This window comes from Ursus maritimus, unplaced genomic scaffold (assembly GCF_017311325.1).
Source record: "Ursus maritimus isolate PB19 unplaced genomic scaffold, ASM1731132v1 scaffold_24, whole genome shotgun sequence".
NCBI classification, from domain to species: domain Eukaryota; kingdom Metazoa; phylum Chordata; class Mammalia; order Carnivora; family Ursidae; genus Ursus; species Ursus maritimus.
Window position 1 is genome coordinate 13,685,378 of NW_024424897.1, and position 12,805 is coordinate 13,698,182.

The following is a 12,805-nucleotide window of genomic DNA, read 5'->3' on the forward strand; positions in this document are numbered from 1 at the left end:
CTCTTCTTCTCCTCCTCCTCTTCTTTTTCTCCTCCTCCTCCTTCTTCTCCTTCTCCTTCTTCTTTCCCTTCTTTTCCTCCTCCTCCCCCCCTCCTCCTCCTTCCCTCCACCTGGGTTCCTCTTCTCACTTTTCTGGAACTATCTTTGCAGTTTTTTTCCCAATTACCCTATTGCCATTGCCACCCACCCTGTATCTATGTATAAAGTCATACACAGCCCTTGGAACCCAATAACCCAATGGAACCCAAATATCTCGCCTTACTTCCTATGCATCTTTCTCTGCCTGGTGACTAAGATTCTGAGTAGATGGGAGGGACACCTGGACATAGACCTTCTTGAAATTGGTGTGTGGGGGCGCCTGTGTAGCTCAGTTGGTTAAGCGTCTCCCTTCAGCTCAGGTCATGATTCCTGGGTCCCAGGATCGAGCTGGGCTCTGCGCCCAGTGAGGAGTCTGCTTCTCCCTCTGCCCCTCCCCCCGCTCTCTCTCTCCCCCATATAAATTTCTGTCAAATTGGAAGGATAAAATGTCCTGATGAAGAATAAAGGAAGTTGGAAGGTACTTTAAGATCTAGGTGTCTCCCAACTGCCGCTACGTACAGATTGACCCCCCCCCCCATAGTCTACTGTTTTACAAATAGCACAGGCTATAGCCTCAGAGTCCGAAAAGAGCAAATCCTAAATTCTAGACTTGATCGCACTAGCGCTGTGGAACGTTCTGGATGTAAGTCTCTTGTTGGTGAAAGTTGGAAACATTTGCAGGTTCATTTTTATTAATAATCCCAGCTCAAGCTCAAATACCCTGTATGGCCTTGGAGTACATTTAATATGATAATATAGAATATTGTACCAGAGAATCAATGTCTTCAGGGGAATTCCATTAGAGAGAAGGTCAAGTCTATATCAAGTTAATGTCCATTGATAGCGGAGGACACGTGTGCATGGAGACAGAGCAAGATGGCCAGAGAGGAATGCACTGAGTTCCAGAGAAGAGCTAAAAGAAAATGATCTCTGGAAAGCCTATAAATTCTTCATGTACCCCAAGCCAGCTTCTCAGCTCTTCCATTTAACATTCTTGTTTCCAAGCCTCCTTGAAAAGTTTGTCCTCAGAGATGGAAGGATTCTGGCTGATAACCAGGAATAAAATGTTAAATTATTGAGGTCAGTCATTGGTTTTTCAAACTTTGCTTGTCTCTATCCAGGAGGTTCCATGGATATGCCTCACCAGCCATCATGTCTCTATGTAACACTTTATTTGTAGAAAGAACTCTGGTGCCATTTAAAAAGCAGTTTGAACTAGAGAACCGTATCCCCTCTCAGATCCTTCCTCATCCTGGAACTCTATGAACAAGTGTGATGGATGAGACTTGAAAAAGTGATTTCCCAAACTTCCCACACTTTCATCTCCTCCATCTTCTCAACCATGCTCTTTATAATATGCTCCCCTTTTAGTTAAAGTGGACTAAAATTAAGAGAATTTTTAGAATAGCTTGTGACTTCCATTACATCCCATACAGTTACTTGGGGACCTCTTTGATGTGTTTATTTACTTTTTTATTGGATTTGAATTTGTTTTCTGCTTACTGAAAAAGTAGATGTTTATTATAAAATACAGGCATTATAAAACTGTATATCATGGAAAACAAAAGGACCTCATGATATCTACTGCTGTCCTCCATGAGAATATTTTGATGTCTATTCCTGTGTTTTCTGTGCATATACTAATGTGCTTTTTTAAACATGCTTTTCTTTCCTTTTTATAAAACTGGATCATCCCATTTTACACTTTGCTTTTTTTTTAAGATTTTATTTTATTATTATTTTTCAAGATTTAGTTAATTTATTTGGAGAGATTGACCACAAGCTGGGGCAGGGGGAGGGAGACTGAGAGGGAGGAAGAATCGTTAGCGGATTCCCCGCTGAGTGAGGAGCCTTATGCAGGACTCAATCTCATGACCCTGACATCATGACCTGAGCCAAAACCAAGAGTCCCGATGCTCAACCGACTGAGCCACCCAGGCACCCCTTTAAGATTTTATTTTTCGGTAATCTCTATACCCAGTGCGGGCCTCAAGCTCACAATCTGGAGATCAAGAGTCGCATGCTCTACTGACTGAGCCAGCCAAGCACTCCATATTTTGCTTTTTAATGGCTTTAGCGTTCTCCATAATGTGCTTAACCAACCCTCTACTGGTGGACTTTGGGTTGCTTCTGTGTCTTATAGGACCAACAGTGCAGTAACAGACATTTTTTCATTTCGTAATATTTTTTACACCTGGGAGCTTATGCCCTTCCTTGAGTCCTGAGCAGGGTTTTGAATGCATTTCACAGCAGNNNNGAATTAACTTAAGCCATCATATTTAAAATCAGTTTTTGAAAATGATTGTATTTGAAGGGTACTAGGATATTTTGGCATTTAAAGGAATACCACTGTGAATTTCTTAAATGAATAATTATTTCCCCAGTGTATCTTTTGAGTAAACTGGTTTTTTCCTTCTTCGGGCTCGTTTGAAGCAGGGCACGTCTATCATTTGGCTGATGCCCGCAGCCATATTTGCTCTGCTCTCAGTGGCCACAGGACACACTGAGAAGCAAAGCCTGTGCCTTTGTCACCATCACCCGTGACTGAGCCCTCAACTCCACTAGAAACCCTCGTGTGATTACCTAATGCTCAAGAGGCTGCAGGATGTAGGGTCACGAGCATGAACTTCCAAGCCAGACAGCTTGAGCTGAATCTCAGCTCCATCGTGTACATGTGATGTGATTTGGGCTGATGACGTAAGTGAGCTTCCCATGCTTTGTTTCTTCTCTGTAAAATGAGGGTAATAATAGTACATCTCTCCTATAGTTGTGTGAGGGTTAAGAGTTAAGAATGAATTGTTATATATATAATACTTGGAAGGGTTCCATACTGTTGTCATCATGACCTCAGTGTTGCATCATGTCTGTCTCAGACTGGACATGAAGAATTTTGACTGTGGTTCCCTTGCATCATCATTTTGACCCAAAAATACACCAAAACTTCCCTGGGTTAAGAAACACCCAGGTGGCCCTGTCAGTTAAACGTCTGACTCTTGAACTCAGCCCAGGTCTTGATCTTAGGATCGTGAGTTCAAGCCCCATGTTGGGCTCCATGCTGGGTGTGGAGCCTAATTAAAAAAATAAAAAGAAAAAGGTAAAGAAAAAAAGAAACACCTGGGCAGTAATAAATGTTGGGAAGGATGTGGAAAACCTAGAATCCTCATACCGTACTTGTGGGAATGTAAAATGGTGCCGTCAGTTTGGAAAACCACCTGCCAGTTCCTCAAGAGGTTAAACGTAACGTTACCATATGACCCAGCAGTCTTACTCTAGGTATATACCCCAGAGAAATGAAAATGGATGTCTACACAAAAACTTGGCAGGAATGTCCATGGCACCATTACTAGTAATAGCCCAAAAGTAGAACCAAATGTCCATTAGCTGATGAATGGATAAATGTATATCCATACAATGGAGTACTACTCTGCTGTAAAAAGTGTGCTAAGTCAGAGAATCCAGACACAATATACCACATATGATATGATTTCATTTATATGAAATGTCCAGAAGAGACAAATCAGAGAGTTAGAAAATTAGATTAGTGGTTGCTTAGGGTGTAGGGTCATGAGGAGGTGGGAATGGGGAGTGACTGCTTATGGGTATGGGGCTTTTTCTTGGGATTAAGAAAATATTCTAAAATTAGATTGTGTTAATGGTTGCACAGCTCTGTGAATATACTAAGAACCACTGGCCTGTAGACTTAAGATGGTAAATAATCTGGGATGTGAATAAAGCTATTTAAAAGAGAAAAGAACAGGGGCACCTGGGTGGCTCAGTCGGTTAAGTGTCTGCCTCTGGCTCAGGTCATGATCCCAGGGTCTTGGGATCGACCCCTCGTCGGGCTCCCTGCTCAGTGTGGACCCTGCTTCTCCTTCTCCCTCTCCCTCTGCCCCTCCTCCCTGCTTGTGCTCTCTCTCACTCTCTCTCAAATAAATAAGTAAAATCTTTTAAAAAAGAAAGAAAGAACAGAACAATCAAGTCCTGGCTTCAGGCATGGGTTCCGGAGGCTCCACCGACTTTCTGAGAGCAAGTCATCAGTCTAGGGGCCTGGAGTCCATTTTTAACGAGCGCACCAGACGAGGCATCATTAAGAAAGTTTTAGAAATCTGTGAGAGAGAATGTGATTTTCACTTTACTTTGTAAACTGATGTAGGTCGGGATCAATACGCTTTTAGCTTCTGGTTTTCATCATGCTCTGGGGGCTGAGGGAGGATGGCATGCCCATAATGGTGCTCCTCACCGTGAGCGGTGCTCATTCTTCCAGAAGTCTTGCCGCTGCACGCCTCTGAGGTGCAGCCCCTGGAGAGCCTCAGACTCAACTCCCCAGCCCCGGTCTCTGCAGCCACTGTCCCCTCTTCCCATGCACGGGCGGGGCCTGCAGAAAGGGCTTCCAGCACCACACCCAGAAACTATGAAATTCCCATGGGCTTGTCCCTTTCTCTTTAAGACTTGCTTACCTTTAGTTTTCTTCTCGTGTTTTTTATTGCCATAGCAACCCTAATCAATCACCGGACTAAAAATAGCTCTTTCATTTTTCCAAAGCATGTCTGTAGTGAATTGAAAATCCAGCCCTGCCGTGCAGTTTTGCATCGGCTGCTCTCCTTTCCCGACACTGAACCCGGGAGTGCTTGGTCTGGAAATTATTCTTGCAGAAGCCCGGTACTTCACTTGTTTTTCCTGGCTTTCTTTTTCCTGGCTGCAGAGTCTCTCATCATTTCCCAGAGATACAAGTACACACGTTTCTGTGCTTCTCCTGCACATTCGGCTTTGGGTGCTAGAGATTTCACAGCTACCCTGTGGTGGCTGTGGCCGTCACTGGGGCTGGAAGGCAGATTAAAGATGCACAGATACTGGGTACAAAAGAAGCTGGTTGTAGCCAGAGCAGATGATAGCAGCCCTAGTGAGACTCTTGTGGCTCTGGAGGATCTAAGCTAGGAAATCAAAGAGGAGATGACAGGAGTGCTTTGCCTCGTTTCTCTGATTTCTCCATGACACGGCTACTATTTTTAGGGGGTTAGGGGCCAAACAAACCCTGCATGTAATAAAGTGAATTTCTATTACGATTCTCCTGGCCAAGCTGCTTTTCTAGGCAAGAAGAGAGAGAGAGAGAGATTTTTCATGAGAAAGAAGATTCCAGATCTCAAATGGGCCCAGGGGAGGAAGGAGAGTAGGGAGGGGCTGACGTGACTCATGAGGTCCCCTAGGCTCCAGGGGATTAGGACACATTATTGCCTCTCTCCCTGCCTCATCTTGCCGCTCTAGAGTCACTGCCCTAATCTTCCGCCTGTAAGCAGGGTCATCTCGGGGGACCTCTGGGGCTCCCAGATACTGTTTTTTTGATGCTGTTTCTCAACTTGTCTGAGCCTCGGTTTTTGTAAAAAGGCTGAGTGAACGAGCGGGCTTAAAGCCTTTTACATCCAGGAAAGAAGGGAGTCCCCAGGGATCCTGGTAGTGTTCCTGTTTCCCTGCCTGAAGTTGGCGGGGGGTCGAAGAAAGCAGGGAAGAGGTCAGGGGAGCAGGCCCCCTGCACAGAAGCAGGAGCAGCCAGGCCTTCAGGGAAAAGGAGGACAGGGAGAGGATGGAGCTGGACGATCCGACATGCCCTCTACCACACAGCGGGGCAGGCGGCAGAGTGAGGCTGGGAGAGCGCACACCTGCTCTGTGGCATGGCCACCGTCCACGTCTTGGGAAGGACCCGTCAGGTGTCCTCTTGTTGCCACCACTCCCACAAGTCCACAGCCTCCCCGTGTGACCGTGCGCCAGTGCCAGGCAGGATCTCTGCCCCCCCCCCCCGCCTTTTCCTTCCCACAGAGCCTGTGGGATTCCGTGGGGAGGGGTGCAGTGGGCTGGGTACCTGTTACTCCAGACGCTGCCTGGCCCTTCGCTAGATCATTTCATCTTCACCCACAGTGATGTGGTTGGTACCATGTCCATTTTATGGGTGAGAAGACTAAGGCTCAGAGGCACTGAGGAATTTCCTCGGAGTCACACAGTTTGTGAGAAAAGCAGCTGGGGTTTGAACTGATGTCTGTTTCACTCCAAAACCTGTATGCTTTCTACTGTATTCTTGCTTCCTGTGGGCTAGGCGGGTCCTGCTCCATCCAGATGCCCACTCGTGGCAAGCTTAGTGCCCTCGGTTGCTGGCAGACATCACCCTGGGCCGTAAGCAGTGGTCATTGACAAAGCCGTTGACGTCAGAGTTGGAGCTGGTAAGATAGAAGAGCACAGATTCCCCCATTTTCGTGAGACCTATTCAGACTTCCATGGGAGTCTTTTTTTACGCAGATGAAAGCCAAACGGGTGATGTGAAAGGGAAGCAGTGGTTGGATTCTTTTTTTCTTTTTTAAAGATTTTATTTATTTATTTGACAGAGATAGAGACAGCCAGTGAGAGAGGGAACACAAGCAGGGGGAGTGGGACAGGAAGAAGCAGGCTCATAGCGGAAGAGCCTGATGTGGGACTCGATCCCAGAACGCCGGGATCACGCCCTGAGCCGAAGGCAGAGGCTTAACCGCTGTGCCACCCAGGCGCCCCTGGATTCTTGAGGTTAGATGTTGTTATTAGTTTTTCTATCACTGCGTAACAAATTTTCCGTAGACTTAGCAACTTCAGACACGATTGTATTATCTCAGTGTCTACTGGGCCCAAGTTAGCTAGGTCCTGGCTCAATAGGCTGGGCTCCATTCTCATCTGAGGCTCAGGGTCCTCTTCCAGGCTCCCTGGTTGGCGGGTTTCGGTTTGTTGCTGTTGTAGGACTAAAGTCCGATTTTCTAGTTGGTTGGCCTCCAAGGGTCTTTCTCAGCTTCTGGAAGCTTCCCTGGCTCTAGCCTCATCGCCGTCTCACCATGTGGGTGCTTACTTCTTCCAAGCAGCCAGAATCTCTGCTTCTTCAAAAAAGAAGTCTTATATAATGTAACATCATCTGATCACCTTGGTAATCTAATCAAAGGGGCCACTATCCCATTATTCTCCCAGGTCTTGCCCACACTTTAGGGGGAGGGATTGGGCAAGGTGTATCTCCCAAGGGCTGGGAGTCTTGGGGGGGCCCACCTGAGAATTCTGTCTGCTGTGAGTGTTTTAGTCTTTCCTTCATGTCGTCATGGGCCAAATGGGACTTTAAGGGTTCAGTGCTCCCAAGTGACCATGCCATGGAGAGCATAGGAGTCTCCTGAACCCCTTGCCGCCTTCCAGGTTTAGCCAATGGGTGACATTCCTGATGTCTCCCTTCAGGAGAGACACGTTCCAGTTGGTTATGTCAAGGTTCCCCATTCTTTTTTCTGCTCCCACACTCCTGACAGGTCCTCCAGTGATACGGAATCCCCCTCCTTGATGGAAATGTGTCAGAATCTTTAGGAGATACCACATGTTTTGAGAAAGTCCAGGGTTGGAAGGTGGGGTGCTCCCTTTGAGATAGTTGGAGTGACCAGGTGAGATGGTGTATTCCTAGCTGGAGCAAAGCCCTTAGTCACAGAAAGCAGAGCTGAAACAGAAGCTTTAAGGCCCGAATGGCTGGGTGACTGTGGCAGTGACAGCAGGGAGTGGGGAGGAATCCTCCTGAGGGAAATGTTGCAGCTTATCTTCTGTCTGGTGAGCCAGACACATAGTCAGCTAATCGTGGAGATAGGAAAGGAGATAAGTGTGTGACAATGGTAAAAACAGAATGCTACCTGCACACGTGAGATCATCATTCTGACTTGGGATTTGAGATGGTCTGTGGATAAGATTTAGGAAGGAGACTTCAGGCTGAGAGAACTGTGGGCAGAAAAAAAAAACATGGCAGTCAGACGTGTTCCAGGGAATGGCGAGTGGTCTTCTGGGACTGACTACGGAAGGAATATAGGGCAGAGCCATTAAGAAAGTTAGGGACAGATAACAGAGGACTCTAGGTCTTACCTTTAAGGAGGGAAGATGAGCCAGCAGGATTTGGGCATTCATTGGATGTGATGGGTGAGTGTAGTGTTTTGAATAGTGTCCCCTCAAAATTCATGTCCACTGGAACTTTAGAATGTGACCTTTTTGGAAATAGGGTCTTCAAAGATGTAATTAGTTACAGACCTTGAGACGCGAGATGAAATCGTAACTAGGTATAGGGTGGGCCTAAATCCAGTTACTGGTGTCATATAAAAAGAGGACACCTAGGGAAAAGAAGGTGATATGAAGACACAGGAAGAGCTTGGAGGGATGCAACCCTCCTGGGGAACACCTGGGGCCACCAGAAGCTGGAAGAGGCAGGGACAGGTTCTCCCTGGACCCTTCAGAGGGAGCACAACACTGTCAGCACCTTGATTTTAGACTTCTGTCCTCCAGGACCGTGAGTGTTCAGCCGCACCGCTCATAGCAATTCGTTATGGCAGTCCTCAGAAGCTCGAACGGGGCAGGAGAACATTTGAGTTCAGTATGGACCTTTCGGTTTGGATGCCTGTAGGACCCTTGTTGGGGATGGCTGGTGGGCCACTGGAGATGTGAGAAGAGCAGGTGGGGTTAGAGATGTCAGCTAGAACATGGTTGCAGAAAAGTGAGGGGCAGGTGAGATCACCAGGGGAGAGGGTTCAGAGCAAGAAAATAGGGCAGAGGGCAGAACCTAGGGGACCCCTCCGTTGAAGGGGTAGAGGAAGGAAGGGAAGGTGGAGAAGGAACTGCTTTTCAGGAAGTCGGAGTTCTTGGCTTACACTGAACACTGCAGAGAGTTCCCTCAGGGTGTGGACAGGGAAGCGATGCTGGGTTGACAATTCTTTGGCACTCGGTCATCTCCATACCCTATTGCTCTGGTTGAGAAAAGCGGGAGGTGAAAAAGTACAGACAGCAAGCATGGGCTACTCTTTATTTATTTATTTATTTATTTATTTATTTATTTATTTATTTATTTATTTATTTATTTAACAGTGAGAGAGAGAGCACAAGCAGGGGGAGCAGCAGGCTGAGGGAGAAGCAGACTCCCTGCTGAGCAAGGAGCCCGACACGGGGCTCGATCCCAGGACCCCGGGATCATGACCTGAGTCGAAGGCAGACACTTAACCCGCTGAGTCACCCAGGCATCCCACAGGCTACTCTTTTAATAGAGTTAGACTATGGACACAAGGAGAAATGCGATTAATTGTAGATGAAGGAAGGAATATCACTGAAGGAACTTGATGCTTGTTTTTTAGGAATATGACACTTTTCATGATATTTTTTAGGCTGCAGGAAGGAAGCCAGGAGAAAATGCAAATAATTAATGAAACAGGTTTCCAGAGAAGAGACTTACAAATACATTAAGCTGTGCATCCGCTATGTGCCAGGCACCGTGCTGGGGTTGACCCCAGTGATCTTACTGATCTTCTCAACGCTCCTATAGAGTAGAGAAGCGTGGTCCCCGTTCTATTGCCAGGAAACTGGGGCTGGGAATGCAAAATAATTTGCTCAAGTCCATACCTCTCCGATTTGAGCCCTGGTCTGCTGCCCCCTGTGTCTCAGTTCTCGTAAAACAACGTCTTTCTTTGATTCACAAAGAATAAGAAGCAGCATAAAGAAATAAGCGGATCTGCAATGAAGGAGAGGGAAGTTCTGGGTGTTTCTATCACATGGTCTTACGAAACTATGAGTCAAAGTTAACCGCTGCAGGGGAGGAAGAAGGAAGCCCAGGGGGTCTCGAGAAGCGAAGGGATTTAGGGTAACCTCAGTTGTGAGGCACAATATGAAGCCAGCCAGGAAGAATGAGAAACCTCGCTTAATTGCTAAGGCTCTACTAGGATTAATGGGCCACCTGTGTAGGGTGAGCAGAACCTGATCTCAAGATGGACTTCTAGCCAGAAAGATTTTGGTGACAATTCTGAAAATGCTCCAGGCCAGAGGTACTCCTGATTTTAACTGGAGACACCGCACCTCCAGGGCTTGGAGAACCAGCCATCCGATATCCCAAGGCGATTATCAGTCCCAAACCCCTGCCGCAGGAGAAGACCCTGACCAGCCTAGAGTTGACCTGTCCCATCCGGGTCCCCTCCCCCCGGCTGCCTGGCCAAACCAGGTGCACTGCCAGCCTCTGGCAGGTTACCATTCTGATATGAAAATAACCTAAGTCCTTGACTCAAAAAATAACAGCATCTGCTAATTTGCATAAGAGTTTTGCATTTCATATTTGGACTTAATACCCAAATTCTAACATTCATTTGTTTGACCTTAGTTAAGTGGTTTAGGGGTTCAACCGATAAAAACTCCTCGCGGAGTGTTCCACAGTGACGCACCCAGACCCAGCTCCCCGCCCAGGACAGCTCTGTTCTCCTGCCATCTGGAGCTGTGCATGCACTGCATTGATTCTTTTATGAATTATGGGTTAAAAAGGACCAATCAGCTTGCCGGGAGGCTTGATATTTTTAAAAGGGTCTCGGCAGGTGCATCTCCCCAGCCTCTCACATCAAGAGCTCTGCTGTGGGGCTCTGAGCTGCTCCGGTCCCTCCAGAGTTTTGACTCGTGACGATGCGTGATGAGCAGCCCCTCCTTGGAACTCCCCGGGACAGCATGTGTGAGGGCAGCAGCTATGCAGTGAGAGTTTTGAGAGGAGACAGCAAAGAAGGTGTTAATAAATAATCGCGGAACTTCATTCTCCATAAAGACAATTACTGGGATTGATTGTTTCTGTGTTTCCTTAGTCACGGTTCAGCTTGCTTGTTTCACTTGGATTAAGACAGATGAATGCCGAATGCACACAGTCATGTGATGTCAGAATTATCAATGGCATGGCCAAGGCCTCTGCCTTCTTGTACACATGCTGCTATGGGTTCTGAGCTGCACTGAAGGGGGATCGTGGACTGAGGGGGGATGAAGCACATGGGGTGAGATACTGTAGATTTCTGAATTTTAGGTAGTGCACGCTGTTTTCTTCCCATGCGTGGGGTAGTGAGGTGGTTTTCCAATGAAAGCCTGCATCTACATCCCCGGGAAGGCTTGTTAAACACAGATGCCTGGGGTGGTGGGTGGGGGTGGTTAGTGGCGTCTGGGTGGCTCAGTTGGTTAAACGTAGGGGCCTGATTCTTGATTTCACCTCAGGTCATGATCTCAGGGTCCTGGAAGGGAGCCCCACATTGGGCTCTGAGCTCAGCAGGGAGTCTGTTTGAGGATTCTTTGTCTCTGCCTCTCCTCTCTCTCTCTAATAAATAAATAAATCTTTAAACACACACACACACACACACACACACAGATACCTGAGCCCGTTCCCTAGAACTTCTGATTCAGTGAGTACAGGGCTGGGCCCAAGAATTTGCATTTCTAACCGGTTCTGGGATGCTGCTGCTGTGGCAGGTTTGGAGACCCCACTCTGAGAACCAGTGGGATAGTGATGAAGAGCATGGACGCTGGGCCCCAGGCCACCAGCCTTGTAATCCAGACACTACTGTTTACGAGCTGTGTGATTATGGGCTATTTACTTAACCTTTCTGTGTCTCTGTTTCCGCATCTTTAAAGCAGGGTGATAACAATAGTACCTACTTCATGGCATGTTTACGAGGAATAAATGAATGAGAACTCGAATGCACTCAGACCAGTGCCTGGTAATATAGAGTACGTGCTCTATGTGTGTTGGATAAATAAATAAAGGAGCCAGACTCAGGATTGTGTGCAAATCAGCTAGCGTCTCATTTCTCTGACACCTGCAGCTCCCAGTGGAGTTGCTGGGTCATTTTACCCATTAGTCTTCAATCCCATCTCTTGTGGCCGGAAAGTTAATGCCCAGCTCAGTGCCAGCAGGAGGGAGTTACATCAACATCCATCAACACCCGCTTCTCAAGCCACCTTAACCCTTCAAATCTACTTAATGCACAGAATGTGAGACTGGGACAGTAGGGCAGTGTGCTTTTGGGGTTTCTCCCCCGCCCCCGCCCCGTGCTGCCAAAAAGAGGGGCTGCCCTTTATGTTGAGCTCAGCTGCAGCCCCATGCTGAGTGCTCTCACTTGTTGAACGCTTCCCTTGTGCCCGGCACTTACGGGTTTTACGCACATGATTTTATTTAACCCTCAAAACGTCACTCTAGGTGATAATTATTATCCCCGTTTTCATGCTGCCTGGGTTCAGAAAAGTTAAATGACTTGATCAAAGTCACAGAACTGTCAAGTGATAAACTCAAAACTAAAAGCCAGGTGTGTCTGACGTCGATAATTTGTTATCTTAAAGTTCTCCTACTATATACCACCTCCCTAGCTTGCTATGAATATTTTTATAAAGGTTAAGGCCGAGTCCCCAGGTATCCAGCAGCGGTAGCTTCTCCTGCAAAGGTAAGCACCCCAGAATTGGAACTGCCTATTTCAGGGGTTTGCTTTTCTAAAGCCTGTGGTAGGACCCTCAGAACATACTCCTTTCGGAAATGGACAACATGCCTTCCATTGCTTGGTCATTCACTCTGGCCTGACTTCTGGGTGCAAGCGTGCTCATGTCGCCAAAGGTGGCTTTCTCTGAATTTGGATATTGACCTAATATCTTAACATTTCTGATCGGAAATAGCGCTCCCAACGTGATAGGAGAGCATCCAGAGGCTATATGGCAGATGTGAAGACAGGAAAAATGGTATGCTAATGAACTTTACTTTTTTCCCATAGTGTTCCTTTCTGCCGAAATTCTCCATTCATATAGAAACCAAGTATGAGGACAACAAAGGAAGCAACGACCGCGTGAGTAGCACCCCCACCCCCCGCCCGTTCTGTACTGTGCCCTCACCCCCTGGGCTCTGAGAGTCTCGACAGTTTCCTGGCCCCATGGGTGC

The 12,805-nt window shown here is 47.2% G+C and overlaps 1 protein-coding gene across 3 annotated transcripts in view; it reads left to right on the forward strand.

Moving 5' to 3' along the window:
• Nucleotides 1-12,805, forward strand: part of PITPNC1 (phosphatidylinositol transfer protein cytoplasmic 1) — a 240,802-nt gene that overhangs the window by 140,462 nt on the left and 87,535 nt on the right. For all 3 annotated transcript variants that reach the window (XM_040640376.1, XM_040640377.1, XM_008693642.2), the window contains one exon: nt 12,642-12,713. In XM_040640376.1, coding sequence (XP_040496310.1) covers nt 12,642-12,713 — 72 coding nt within the window. The remainder of the gene's footprint in view (nt 1-12,641; nt 12,714-12,805) is intronic.